The sequence below is a fragment of the Aotus nancymaae genome, unplaced genomic scaffold, assembly GCF_030222135.1.
Source record: "Aotus nancymaae isolate 86718 unplaced genomic scaffold, 86718_ANA_hifiasm-v0.15.2.pri h1tg000007l, whole genome shotgun sequence".
NCBI lineage: Eukaryota > Metazoa > Chordata > Mammalia > Primates > Aotidae > Aotus > Aotus nancymaae.
Window position 1 is genome coordinate 56,135,005 of NW_026988418.1, and position 15,162 is coordinate 56,150,166.

Genomic DNA, 15,162 nt, shown 5'->3' on the forward strand with positions numbered 1-15,162 from the left:
TCACACCTGTAATCCCAGCACTTTGGGAGGCCAAGGCAGGCAGATTGCTTGAGCTCAGGAGTTGGAGACCAGCCTGGGCTACATGGCGAAACCTTGTGTCTACTAAAAATAAAAAAAATTTAAAAATTTAGCTGGGCATGGTGGCACTTGCCTGTAATCCCAGCTATCCAGCTACTTGGCAGGGCTGAGTGAGGAGAATTGCTTGAGCCTGGGAGGTCAAGGCTGCAGTGAACTGAGCTCACACCACTGCACTCCAGTCTGGCAACAGAGAGAAAGAGATCCATCTCAAAAAAAAAAAGAAAAAAAAGAAAAAAAACCACCAACAGTTATGATGTAAAATATTATATGTTTGTTGGCCATTTGTATATGTTCTTTGGAGAAATGTCTATTTAGGTCCTTTGCCCATTTTTCAATCGAGATGTTGTTTTGTTTTGTTTTTGCTGTTGATTTGTAGGAGTTCTTTATTTTAAAATTTTTATTTAATAATAATAATTATTATTTGAGATGGGGTATCTCTCTGTTGCTCAGGCTGGAGTGCAGTGGTGTTATCATAGCTCACTGCAGCCTTGACCTCCTGGGCTCAACTCATCCTTCTGCCTCAGACTCCTGAGTAGCTGGGACTACAGGTACATGCTACTATGCCTAGCTAATTAAAAAAAGAAAATTGGTGGGGGTAGAGATGGGGCCTCCCTGTGTTGCCTAGGCTAGTCTTGAATTCCTGGGCTGAAGCAATCCTCCTGCCTTGGCCTCCCAAAGTACTGGGATAACAGGGGTGAGCCACCGCACCTGGCCTTAAGAATTCTTTGTATAATCTGAATGTTAACTGCTTATCAGACATATGATTTGCAAATATTTTTCTCTCATTTTATAGGTTGCCTTTTTATTCTGTTGATTGGATTTCTTGATGCAGAAAAGTTTTTAATTTTGATATAGTTCAAAAAAACCTTTATTATTTTGTTGGACCTAAGTTCCTGGGGCTATCAGATATATCCATATAGAATTTTAAATTAAATCTTACCGAAAAGATAGGTTTGATAAGTCAGCTGTCTGCCATCAAGTTCTACAGGTCAGTTCTCTTATTTTTTGTCAAGGTAGCTAATTTTGGGGATGTACTATTTGTAGATTATCATTGTTCCCAGTTATTCATTTTTATTTCTTGTAAGAGCAGAGATCATCAAACTTTCTGTGAAAGGATAGGTGGTAAACATGTTAGACTTTGCAGGCAGCACTCATATTAGTATTAGACTAAGGAAAAGTATAGAGAACTCCAAATGTGTACAGACAGATGTTTATTGGCAAACAAGAGTACTGAGAGGAGGAAGACCAGTTGAAGTGAGTGAGTTTGTCATTGACACAGAGTTTCCTGAATTAAAATCAGAACCCCAAAGTTCCTGTTAAGGGGATTTGTCATGGGATGATAAGAGTCTAATAAGAATAACTCAGCATAAATTGCTAGTTTTCAAGAGGAAGCAATAAGTGAGAATTTCTGAGTCTGAATAGTCTTCCAAGTGTCCTAACTTAAATTTACAGGACCCAATTTCCAAGAAGATAACATTTATATGAGAAAAAGTAAAATCTTAAAGGACTCAGAGATTTCATCAAGGATTTACTGAGCCAGCTAATTCCTTGAATCAATTGATGCCTAGCAGCTGTATCTTTCAGAATCATGTAGTCTATCTTGTATTCTTTCTGTTAATTAAATATTTTTGAAATTAAAAAAAATTAAAAATTAGCCCAGCTCAAAAACTTTAAAAAAATACAGTGAGATACCATCTCATATCAGTCCGAATGGCTATTGTTAAAAAGTCAAAAAATAACAGATGCTGGTGAGGTTGTGGAGAAAAGGGAACACTTATGCACTGTTGGGGAGAGTATAAAGTTCAATCATCTTGGAAAGTAGTGTGGCAATTCCTCAAAGAGCTAAAAACAGAACTACCATTCGACCCAGTAATCCCATTACTGGGTATATACACTAAGGAATGGAAATCATTCTACCGTAAAGATCCACGCACACGTACATTCATTGCAACACTATTTGCAATAGAAAGACAGAAAGAACTTAAATGCCCATCAATGGAAGATTAGATAAAGAAAACATGGTACATAGACCACATTTTATCATGGATTACTGTGCAGTCATAAAAAAAAGAACAACATCATTTCCTTTGCAGGAATGTGGATGGAGCTGGAGGCCATTATCCTTAGCAAACTAACACAGGAACAGAAAAACAAATGCTACATATTCTGTCTTATAAGTAGGAGCTATATATTTTGAAGGTAGAGGCCACAAGATTTGCTGATGGATTATGTACAGAATGTGAGAGAGAGTACAAGGAGTGAAGAATGACGCCAAGGTTTTTGCCTAAGCAACTGAAACGTTGGAGTTACCATCCACAGAGATGTGACAGCTGTGGATAGGGCAGATTTGGGATGGAGGATCAGGAGTTAACTTTTGGATGTGTTGAGCTTGAGAACCTGTTAGATACCCAGATAGAGAGGCTGAATAGGTAGCTGGATATATGAGTCTGGAGTTCATCAGCAAGGTCTGGCTGGAGTTATAAATTCAGAAGACATCAGTTATACACGTTTTATTTAAAGCAGTGAGATTAGATGGCATTGCAAAGGGAGTGGGTATAAAAAAGGAGAGAAGAAAAAGACTGAAACCTGGGTATTAGCAATTAAGAAGTCAGGGGGAAGAGGAAGAACAGGCAAAAGGAGACTGAAAAGAGAAACTGTTGAGATAGGGAGAAAACATCCCAAAATGTAGCATCTAGGGGAGTCAAGAAGAAAACATATCAAGGTAGAGGAAGTAACTAATTGTGGCAAATGCTGCTGATTATGTCAAGTGAGATGATTACTTCTCCTTAACCGTTGGCATTGAGGACAGTGATGACCAGTTTGCGTGGAGTAGTGGAGGTGAAACCTATTAGAATGGGTGTCAGTGAGAATCAGTTTGGGGGATGCGGTCTCATCAAACACTGTGGCAGCTCTGATATCTTTATCTTTCTTCAGTGATGGGAACCCATTCTCCCCCTTAACCATGTTGAAAGGAACTGGAATTGGCTTTGATTTGGGGGCTACCTACTCCCGTGTGGAGTCATTTTTTAAATTCTATTTTCTACTTCTCTCTTCAGCTATATACTCTAATATTTATCACATCTATTGAGTTTCTCTTTTATAACTGCAACTTTTATATTCACATTTTCAATTTTTAATGTAAGCTTTATATTAGGTATAACAAACATACAGAATAGTACAAAACACTAAGTGTACACAGATCAATCCATTTTTATAAACTGAATACACCTATGTAAGTAGTACCCAGAATGCCCCTCATTCTTCTTCCTTATCGCTACTACCCCTTACCCTCAAGATAACCTGTTTATAGAGATTCTATAAATGGGATTATGTAGTATGTACTTCTTTCATAAGGTATATGTCTGTCTTCTTTTATATTATGTTTGTGAGATTGATTTGTGTTCATGCATGTAATTGTTCATTCATTCTCATTGCTGTAGTATTCCATTGTATGAATATACCATGATTTATATTTCTGTTTTACTCTAGCTGGACATTTGGATTGATCAGAATTTGGGGCTATTACAATATGTTCGTGCACATATATTTTATGGAACATATTGCCCACTTTTCTGTTGGATATATACCTAAAAATGGAATACTTGGGCCATGGTGTATGTGAATGTTGAGCATTTTCCGAAGTTGGTGTAACAATTTACATTCCTACAGCAGTGTGTGAGAGTTAAGTGTTCCATTTACTCAGCACCCTTGACATACTTGATACTGTTGGGTTCTTCACTTTAATCGTTCTGATGAATCTTTATTGGTATCATATTGTGGCTTTAATTTGCATTTAATGCATGTAATTTGCATTTTCTGATGATTTCTGAAGCTGAGTATTTTCTGATATATTAATTTGTCATCTGGAGATCTTATTTTGTGTGAATTACTTATTCATATTTTGCTAATCTTATAATGTTATCTACTTATTTATTATAAATTTGTAGTCCTTTACATATTCTCTGTACCGATATATTCTGTGTAGGTATTGAAAATAATCTTCTCCCAGTCTATTGCTTTTTCACCCTTTAAATGGTGACTTTTGATAAAGAAAAGTTCTTAATTGTAATGTAGTTTAATTTACCAAGATTTTTTGTTTTATATTTAGTGCGTTTTTGGATCCTATTAAAGTCTTTACTGGCTAAAGGCAATTTAAAATGCAATCAACTGATTTAATTTTTCCTACAAATCTTTTAAATATCCATTATAACTTAGGCAGAATATTTTAGGCTACTGTAAAGAATATCAGTTTCCCCAAGAGTATAATTTATGTATCAGCTGTCTTCTTTCATCCACAAAATATCAATTCAAGCCTCATATAACTCCATTCCATAAAACCTTTTGTTCCTTTTTATCAAACCCAGAAATTCTCTTGAGTATTTTTCTTACCCTCATTTATTTATAATCACCCTGTCTTCTATTTTCAGAGATAACAGAGTCTGATAGATGTGGATTCCTCTAAAACTTTCTGTTCTCCACTCTGAGCTCACAAGATACATCCTCATCTGTTTTTACGTGCCCCGTCTCCTCTTTCAGTGGAAGATACGGAAGATATTTCATCATCCGTTATTTTATCTCTGTTGAGTATCATTCCTTTTCCTCCTTCAGGAATATTGTTCTTTGAATTATCCCCTTTCCTGAATCTTTAGTGGCTCTTCCTCTGCTCAGTACATCGACAGTACATTATCTCACTTTAGAAAACAAAAGGAAATGTTTCTTTTCTTTTTTTTTTTTTGAGACGGAGTTTCGCTCTTGTTACCCAGGCTGGAGTGCAATGGCGCGATCTCGGCTCACTGCAACCTCCGCCTCCTGGGTTCAGGCAATTCTCCTGCCTCAGCCTCCTGAGTAGCTGGGATTACAGGCACGCGCCACTATGCCCAGCTAATTTTTTGTATTTTTTTTAGTAGAGACGGGGTTTCATCATGTTGACCAGGATGGTCTCGATCTCTTGACCTCGTGATCCACCCGCCTCGGCCTCCCAAAGTGCTGGGATTATAGGCTTGAGCCACCGCTCCCGGCCCAGGAAATGTTTATTTTCTAACTCCTACTAGTAATCCTGTCACAATACTTCCTTGAAAAACAAATGTCTTACACTTGTGATTAATGTGCATAATACTAAACATACCCCACACAATTCATGCATATAAAACTAGTGAAATCTAAATAGGGCAGAAGGATTGCATCAAATTCAGAATCTTGTTGTTGTTGAAACAGGAAAGGTTCCCTTGTCCCTCTCGTAGGGTGTGAGATAGGGGGAGTGGCTTGCAGTGCCCCACTGCTCAAAACCTCCAGAGGAGCATGCAAATGGGCAGGCTGTGGGGCTCTGACCCCATAGCTGTGTCTAGGAGTGAATGTTTACTGCTGAAGCCCCCTTGGGCTTGTATCACCGGGTGCTCTTTTAGTGTAGCCGTCTGTAAAGGACTTGTGTTAGTCAGCTCAGTTAGACCGCTGCCTTATCGCAAAGACAGAGGGCTTTCTGTATCCTTGGGTTCTTGCCTTGGTGTACCAGAAGAAATGGATCACACGTGGGCTTGGAGAATGAGTGCAAGGTTTTATCGAGTGGAAGTAGGTCTCAGCAGATGAGGGAGCCAGAAGAGAGATGGTTTTCCGCTGGAGTCGGGCCGCTTGGTAGCCAGGGTTCTCCTCCCACTGCCCCAGACAAACTCCGTGTCGTTTTGCTGTTGGTGGCTTGTCGGTGTGCTGGTACCAGTCGAGCCACCCATGTGTCTGGTGTTCCTCCGCTGATGTGCTCCCCTCATGTCTAGGGCCTGGTTTCTGCCTGCTAGGGTCTTTGGTTTAATTATTATTATTATTATTATTTTGAGACAGAGTCTTGCTGTGTTGCCCAGGCTGGAGTGCAATGGCTGATCTCGGCTCACTGCAACCTGCATCTCCTGGGTTCAAGCAATTCTCCCACCTCAGCCTCCCAAGTAGCTGGAATTAAAGGCACCCGCCATCATGCCTGGCTAAGATTTGCATTTTTAGTAGAGACGGAGTTTCACCGTGTTGGCCAGGCTGGTCTTGAACTCCTGATGTCAGGTGACCTGCCTGCCTCAGCCTCCCAAAGTGCTGGAATTACAGGCATGAGCCACCGTGCCTGGCTGGGTCTTGGGGTTTTTATAGGCACAGGATGAGGTCTTGGAAAATGCAACATTTGGCCAAGAAAACAAAAATGTTTATCCTTATCTAGGTTCATGGGCACAGGCCCAGGGGTGGAGCCCTAGCCATAGACCATGCCCTGCCCCTCTTTTATATCCTTTAAAGAGACCAGGCCCTTCCCTTCCCTGCCCAGCACTTCCCTTCCCCAGTTCTATGTCATTATGACATTAAACTATAATTATGCAAGATGTTGCCATGGAGAGAAACTGGGTTAAGGGTATATGGGATCACTCTGTATTATTTCTTACAACTGTATGTGAACATACAATTATCTTACAAGTTAAAACAGAAGTACTTCTAAACATTATAATAATAAGAGCCACTATTTATTGAGTGGTTACTATGTGCTGGGTTCTGTTTACATACCATCAGGTAAATATTACTGTTAACCTCATTTTATGGATGAGAAAACTGAGACACAGAGATTAAATCACTTACTCAGAGTCACTCAGTGACTAAGTGGCAGAGCTAGCATTCAGAGCCAGGCAAACTCACTCCAAAGACTGAGCTCTTAGCTACTCTGCAGTGCTTCGTGTGTATCTGTCTTTATATCCTGCCTTCTAGTCTCACTGGTCAGCCCACTACAATTTACCTTCCATCCCATTCACTCCCCGGAAACTGCTTTTGCCTGGATCACCAAGTGTCTTGCCAAATCTAATGGTCCTATTCTTTGTACAGGCTTTGCTATTGTCTACACATTCAACAAATACTACCTGAGTATCTACAGTGTGCCAAGTTACGTTCTACAGCTGTGAAAAAGATAGGGGAAACTGCCGCAACCGAAGAATGCCTCTTTTAGAATGAGAGGTTTGAAATCTTCAGTTCTTTCTTCTCTGCTCATCACTGCTGCCTTGTTCGTGGATGGTCAATAGGCCACTTCATTGTCCATGCCTGTGTTTTTCTGTGGCTAATCAAGTTATATAGCTAGTTTGTTTGTGGTTTCACAACATAAATAATAAAATAGTATATTTAGATACCATTTCCCCTTTTTCCCCCAAATGGAAATCTGAACCTTTCCAAGCAATTGTCATGAATATGAATGAAGACAACCTGAATGAAATCCTGAAGTATCCTACCCTTCTTATATAATTGTTAAAAATGAATTGTGAAAAATTAATTGCCCTTGACATTTTACCTACTTTTTCTGTATGAGGATAATTTGAATTAATTTTATGCTCACTATTTTGGAAACACGAGGAAGATCTCTGCAGAATATTAAGTAAGTTTCATTCCATATGTCCAAATAAAAAGCTACTCCAAGGAAAATACTCAGCTTCATAGGGATACGGTGGTAGCTTTTTGCATATCACCAAAGCTAAGCGTTTGAATAAGAGTTAAAGAGGCTTCATCTTGTCTCTTTCCACATATTCATGGTTATTATCTGTGTTTTCATTCCTTTCTCCCAATTCAGTAAAGAAGAAAAAGAAGTCTCTCCTACTTTTTCATGCCGCAAAAACAGCTCTTGTTTTAATAGTTCTAATGGGAGTGTATTTTCCTTGGTGATTGGAAGCAACTCTAATCCTCTTGCCTAGATCCCGAGTTGCTTACTGTTTTTGTCTGATAGATACTTGTTTACAGCAGCAGTTAGCAATTTGCATGGATGGTGTGTCAGTGTCACTGCCCTCAAGGAAACCCAAATGCCTCTTGGAAGAAAGATGACAGATTCGGCCCAGGGACTTGCAAAACTTTAAAAGTGATTCCTTGTCAAACCCGTGAAAAACAACTCTTCCCTCTCTGTAACTTGAGGAAAAAAATGAGAAACCGTCTTACAACAGATGGCGATTCCTTGCTAGTAAAACAGGCCTGGGCTGATTCAGCTCCATTCCTTTATGTTCTTTTTGCAAAACCCACAAAGAACACATTTGGGGCTACTTTTCAGAGTTGGCAACAGTCTCCGCTTTTTAAGGAAATCATGTGAACATAAAAAACAAAAGCCACAGTCGATAGAATCCGCAGAGTCCAAAAATGGGATGCATGGGCCTTAAATTCTGGGTCATCAGGCTTGGTAACTTGATTAAATTCAGTTAAAACAAAAACAAATTTGAGAAAGTTTCTATTTTCTTGTTGACTAGACTTCTTAAAAAAAAGAAAAGAAAAAAGAAGAAGAGGAGGAACTAGAAACGTTAAAAATACCCTTTGGGGTGATGGAGTAAGGTGATTTCTAACTTTCAAATTACCTTAGATCTAAAGAATTCAATCTTTAATGTTAAGTCCAGTGCTTTTTCCCACCATTTACAAAATGGAAAGTACTATAGCTGCATTGATATAGTTAGAAGTTATTTAGAGAGGCTTGGAACTAGTGTGTAAATGTGTGTATGAGTATGTGAGTGTGTGCCTGTGTGTGTGAGAGAGACAGAGAGGAAGAGGGTGTGTGTGTGTGTGTGTGTGTGTGTGTGTGTGTGTGTGTGCTTTCTTAATAAGCTTGACTTTTTACAGATAGATGCCACTGGACATCATGAAACTTTCTCACTGAAGATGCTGAAGCAGAGTCTGGTTACCCACTTGCTAAGGGTATTGTGGCATAGACTTAAACACTAGATTAATAATCAGATCAGTTAGCTCGTATTATTTCTTATTCAACTAAGAGTCTATCCATCATGAATCAGAACTAAGCCCCCTTCACCTGTTCTTACAATAACATTGATTTGGGGTATTTTCAGACATTTAAGGTAATACTTACTATTTACTTTTTCTTATATGCAAGAAAACACTGGCCACTTTACTAATGTTCTATTTTACTTCATTAGGTGTCCGAACACACACAATTAAGTTGGATCCTTTCCTGCATGGTCCGACTACCTCGATTACAACATTTACATCAGTGGAAGGTAAATGCCAGTAATCTGCTTAATAAACAGGCAACAAGGTCTTTTTCCCTTCCTCTGGGAATCCTGAGTTTACTCTTCTCTCGGGTCTGCTACTCACCAGTGGTTGGAACAGCATCTTTAACCTCCCTGCTTCAGGGTATTAAACGGAAAGTAAAAGGCTTTTCCAAGATTCCTTCTGACTTAAAAATTATGTCAATTGTTTTTATCTGTGTACAGTTGAATCAATTACCTTTGGATAGACTTGGTAATGACCTTGAACAACCACATTATAGTTGAAAAACAATCACAAATTCTGCATTACTGGACCCTCAAGTTGCCTCCCATTTCCACTGGAATTAACTGGCAGTAAGGAAAGAATGTTTTCATTGTGGAGAGAAGAGACAACATATTTTATTTAACATTTAAACAACTTGAGTCCAGGCAACAGTTCAAACCCACAGAAAAATTAGGGCTGTACTTTTTCTAAGAAGTTCAACCAAGAAAGATAAATTGGATAATTCATAGTACTTTACTTCCATTTATTTTTGAAATTGGATAACCCCAGGGTATGTAACCCCCAACTACATCAAAACTAATTTCAATTTGAAGCTTCTTTTGAGCCTATTTTCAGGACCACTGGTTTCCTCAAAAGCTAATCTTTAAAAGCCTTCATATATGCTACAGAAAGAAACAGACAAAGCTTTAAAGTGGCAGCACCTAAATGCTGTAATCTGAATGTGTCCCCCAAAATTTATATGCTGAAACCTAACTCCCAAGATGATGGTATTAGGAGGTCGGGCCCTTGAGAGGTGATTAGATCATGAGGGCAGGACTGTCAGGAATGAGATTAGTTCTCTTGTTAAAGCACTAATCTCTTAGAGCACTAATCTCTTAGAGAGACCAGTGCTCCTGCCATCGTGTGTGGACAGAGCTAGAAGTCGCTGTCCATGAACCAGGTTCCTCACCAGACAGTGACTTTCCCTTAATCTTGAACTTCCCAGCCTCCAGAACTGTGAGAAATAAATGTCTGTTGTTTATAAGCCACCTAGTTGGGTATTTTCGTTATAGCAGCCTGAGTGGACTAAGACACTTAATAAATAAGACAGTACTGGTAATGCTGCAGATTCATTACTTGCCATAAATTAGAAACAACGTTTCATAATCTTCTCTGCCATATTTTGGTTTTAGGCAATACCTTCCCATTTTATCATAATATTCTACCATTAAGTATAATGCTGAAATCCTTTTTATAGGAACTGAATACTAATCTAGTAGCAACTATTCCTACTTTAAAACACCATCTATGTGTCTATCTCCTGATAGCACATTGTTAGTGCATGTACTGATTCTGGAAAGGCCTTTCCACTAGTAGATGATTACCTGTTTGTAGGAAAAACATGGATTTCATGATACTAACTCCCCTGCTGCGGCTGCACATTGCTGACGTGTTGTTTGGTTCTCTGAGTAGAGCTACTTATTAGATGGGAATATTCTGTGAAGTTTCAAGGCCTAAGATATAGCATCTCTTGTAAAATAAATGGATACTTTGGTGTGTGGACAAATCTTACTCATTTAGTTAATATGAATCACTTCCCTCAAGTCTGATTATTTCTGAATGAACTGAGCGACTGTATTTATAAACTTGTTTTATTCCAGGGACCAAGCTCATGAGCTCACAAACATGGGGATCCCCTACCAAGGTCCAGCCACAGTCTTTAAGGCTTAGTCTGAAAATACAACAACTTCTTTCCTGAACCATATTAATTTTGGCATTTCGTAATTTAGTTATAAACTTAACTTCTCTGAGTATATTTCAAGTGGTTTCTGGCCAGTGGTCTAGGCCATTCAAAGGAAACATGAATGTTCGAACATACAATTCCTTCACTCCATCTCCTGATTACAAAGTTCATGCTAAAGACCAATTCATAATGATCACCGGGTAAAGATAATGGGACTTTAATTTGGAAATGCACAAATTGGAAAATAACCCAATTTTTAAAAGTTGCCATCACATTCGATTTATAGCCTTTTCACATTAGCATAATGAACCTTGAAATTACAAGGGAGAGGGAAAATGTAGAGAGCATTAATATTTATTGAGCATTAATATTTATTGAGTGCCTATTATGTGCTCTAGATGCCTTACATGTATGTTACTCATTAATCCTCTAAATAACCCTGACCTCAGCAACCCTCACCCCACCCTTCTATGCCACTATTCTGCCTTTCGCTTTCCCAATGGAAAAGGCTAGATGCCCTTAGCAGATCCTCCCATAGCACTGGAATCATCCCCTTAGAGCACTTCTTACACTTCTTATTGTTTAATTGTCTCTTCCCAAACGGCCTATAAGCCTCATGAAGGGGACTACTTCTTATTGACTGCTATATCTCTAGCACCTACCATGACATAAGACTGACAGAAAAGGTCACTAATATTTAATTAGTATTAATGAAGGAATGACCATAGCATGCTGTGAGACTTTCTGGCAAATCTCCATGTATAAGCAATAGGGCTTTTGATGTTAACTCATGTTAATTTGTAGAAATTTAATTTCATGATAACTTGTGACCTTGTCTGTGAAACCTGGAATTTATCCGATTTGGAACCAATAAATCCCTATATCCTTACTTTAATAAAATAAATAAACAGTAGCAGTGCAGGGTCCTTAAAGGAGCAGTGGTGAAATGGATTCACCTTATTCCTCCCTCAGCCTGGAACATGAAGACAAGCTAACCAGAAGATGGCTAAATTGCTAAAAACGAACCGACATTTGATGTTGTTACAGGTGGCTTCAGATCGCAATTTGCTTGTTTTAAACTTTTCTTAATTTAGCAGTATAATTAGGTTCAAGTCAGATTTCAGATTTCTTCCCCTCCTCTCACCTCTCCCAGGCAAAGACTGCCACGCAGAAGCACGACGGCACAGCAGGCCTGCTCACATACCCAGTACTCCAGGCGGCCGACATTCTGTTGTACAAGTAAGAAGAGAGTTCACCCTGGTACTGTACATACTCATGGTGACAAGAGTGTTTTATCCTATTCAATACAGACTTGATTCATGGGCAAGGGGAGGTGCAGAAAGGGTCAGACATCTGAATCCGTTTATATCTATTTCCCAGCAATAGGTACTGCATTATAGAACTATGTCTCTGTGAGAAACTGATAATATTAAGAGCTAACATTTAAATAGCACTTACAATGTGTTGGAAACCATTGTACATCAACCTTTACAACAATCTTCTAAAATTTGCGCTGTTATTGTCTCAGTTTTACAGATGGAGAAATTGAGGCACAGAGTGGTTAATAGCATGCCCAAAGTCATGTAATTAGCAAGGCTTGGCGCCAGGATTTGAGTCCAGGAAGTTTGGATACAGAGTCTGTGCTCATAACCAGTATGCCATATGTATTTCCCCAGTGTTGATTAAACTTCAAGCATTTTAAATGTTGGTTTAAACATTTAAGTCTCTCTGTGTTTATGGAAATGTTCTATGTGCTAGATCCTGTAGCCAGTAGCCACATGTGAGGCTTTTGAGTACCTGAAATGTTGCTAGTGCCACAGAGGAGCTAAATTTTAAATTCTATTTAATTTTAATTAAATTAAATTTAAATAGCCACTGTATTAGTCCTGCAGGTTGACAGCAAGTTTTAAAATACGATTCAGGGTGCCTGTACTTTTCCTGGACCCATAATCTATCCAGTCAACTACTGCTGCCACTTAAATTCCTCAAAAATATACACCTGAGGATGCTGATCCCTGCACTCGCTGTACTACCGGCCAGGGTTTCTGATTTCATCCCCGTCTCAGTTCTTCCATGCTAACTCCTCATCAACCTCCCTTGACCCCCATTTGGCCTTCTAGAGATACAGCCTCCCAATTGGCCTGCACTTACAGCGATGCTGCTATGAAAGCTTCTGGGAAAAGAAGACACTTTACCAATGTTTTTGCATCCCTTCCCCCTAAAGCTGTGAACTAGAATTCTTTGCATGGAAGTCTGATAATAGCATGAAGATGATAGTATCTGTACCTCATGGTATGACTCCAGTGCCCTTGTGCAATTATGATGGAAACAGCCAAAAGGGCAGCTGCTTAGCTCTACAAACAGATAGGCTGAATGTCCATGAGTACATGCAGCCTATCTTCAATTCTGATGCAAACTTAACAAAGACCATTTGTCTGTTTGTTGTATTAACTTGAATGCTGGACTCGATGACATTTATTATTTGTAGTAAGTGGTTTTTGACTTGCTTAAAAGGCTAGAACACTTTTCTCCAGTAAGTAGCAAATGAAAGCGTAATGAAAGTCTTAGTAATACATTTTTCTAGACCAGTAGGATATTTGCTTGAAAAGGTTCTGTGAAGAAACTTGATTTTCTCACCTGTAAAATGGGAATAATTATTAATCACAGACTTATTAGAGGATTAAAATTAAATATAGGCCAGGCAATGCTGTGACTAGGAGCTGTTACTTGGTTATGACTAATGATGATGGTGTCTTTGATGATTACAATGTTGTCTAATTTTGTTTCAAGGCCCACTTCTTTATAGAACCAAAGGCTAGCCAGGCATGGTGGTGCATGTCTGTAGTTCCAATTACTTGGAAGCCTGAGGTGGGAGGATCACTTGAGCCCAGCCTGGGCAAAATAGTGAAACTTTGGCTCCAAAAACAAAAACGAAAAACAAAAGCTGAGAACCGTCAGCACCAGAATAAGAAAACACATGAGCATGGCAGATTTCCGTAACAGTTCAAGAGCTGTAATGGAAGAGTCCTCTGAGCTTAGGGTTATGGAAAAGCATAAACTTTAACAAGAATGACTACACTCTTATGATACCATGGAGCAAAGGGTGGGAAGGGGCTTTAAGGAGCCTCTTCTTTAATTCCGTTGCTTTACAAGTGCAGCCCAGCATGGTTTAACAACTTGCCTGGAGCTGTGCAGCCAGCCAGTCAGTTGACTTTGGAACATCTGGGCAAGACGGTGGGTCTACGGCATTTTTTCTGCTAATATACATTTTGCATTTGTCTCATTACGTTTTCTCTCAAGTTTAGAAATTCCTAATTGCTCAGTAATAAGTAGCAGAGTCAGGATTCAAACTCAGGTTTGATTTTTCGGCTATATCTGTTTTCCCTATAACAGAGGTGAGGTATTTGAGGGTATTTTTGTTTTTGTTTCGCTTTGTTTCAGACATTTCTGGATTTTGAAAAAGGTCGTAGCCAGAATGTCTATGAATATTATAGGTAGAATGCTAGATTGAAGGGTTGATAAAACATCTGTGGTTTTTTTTTCAACCAGCAAATCTACGTGTGACCTCTTCATAAAATTTTGATGCAAGCCAAATCTTAGTGTTTCCTTTTATCAAAATCATCATTAGAATGAGTGGCATGGTGGGCCAGAGAGCAAACATAATTGAAAGAAAGAGAAGAGGAGCCTTTCAGATAAGTTTATAAAAGATTTATCTAACTATTTTGGTAGAACTTTGTAAGGTACCCAGGAATGGACAGCTGAGACCATCTTCAGCTTGAGAATATGATAAGTACAAGATATTTGAATATAGACAAAATATTCCAATGCTCAAACACAGCAAGTGTTCATAGTTTTTATTTTGCATCTATATTATTTTTCCAAATGCCTAATTTCAAATAGCTGGCTATATATTAAGTAAATATTTTTCCCCTTTCTCTCTCTTTCTCTTTCACTTTCCACTTTCCCTCTATTGGGCAGATGCCTACACCTAACCAGAACCCTACTGAAAGGCAGTCTGAGAAATGGAGTTTCCAGGCTGCCAGCCCCTGAAAATCAAGAGGTAGCATAGAAGGGAGAGAATGGTGCTGAGATGTCAACAGATAATCCAGTACGCTCTCCAAAAAGTAACAGGAAGCTATTTGTACATTTTAAGGATACAGCGAATTTGATATGACTTATACTTTTAAAACAGAATTGATGAAAATGCAGAGAATGGATTTTAGGAAGACAAGAATATCTGGGGCAATCTGTTTAGAGGCTATTTCACTAGTCTAATATGGACCATGATGGTGACAATGAAGATGAAGAAAAGTAGACAGATATAAGAGATATTTAGGAGGTAAAACTGATAGGACTGGATGTGTATGAGAGGGAGGTGT

The 15,162-nt window shown here is 38.9% G+C and overlaps 1 protein-coding gene across 4 annotated transcripts in view; it reads left to right on the forward strand.

Annotated features, from left to right (window-relative positions):
- The window catches only part of WARS2 (tryptophanyl tRNA synthetase 2, mitochondrial), a 130,605-nt gene that overhangs the window by 93,835 nt on the left and 21,608 nt on the right, over window positions 1-15,162 (forward strand). For 3 of the 4 annotated variants that reach the window (XR_010341228.1, XM_021674144.2, XM_064372645.1), the window contains exons 3-4: window positions 8,985-9,065; window positions 11,937-12,022. Coding sequence is in view for 3 of the 4 variants with exons in the window: in XM_021674144.2 (XP_021529819.2) it covers window positions 8,985-9,065; window positions 11,937-12,022 (167 nt within the window). In the remaining variant the exon portion in view is untranslated. The remainder of the gene's footprint in view (window positions 1-8,984; window positions 9,066-11,936; window positions 12,023-15,162) is intronic. The other variant, XM_064372646.1, reaches the window with a different exon arrangement.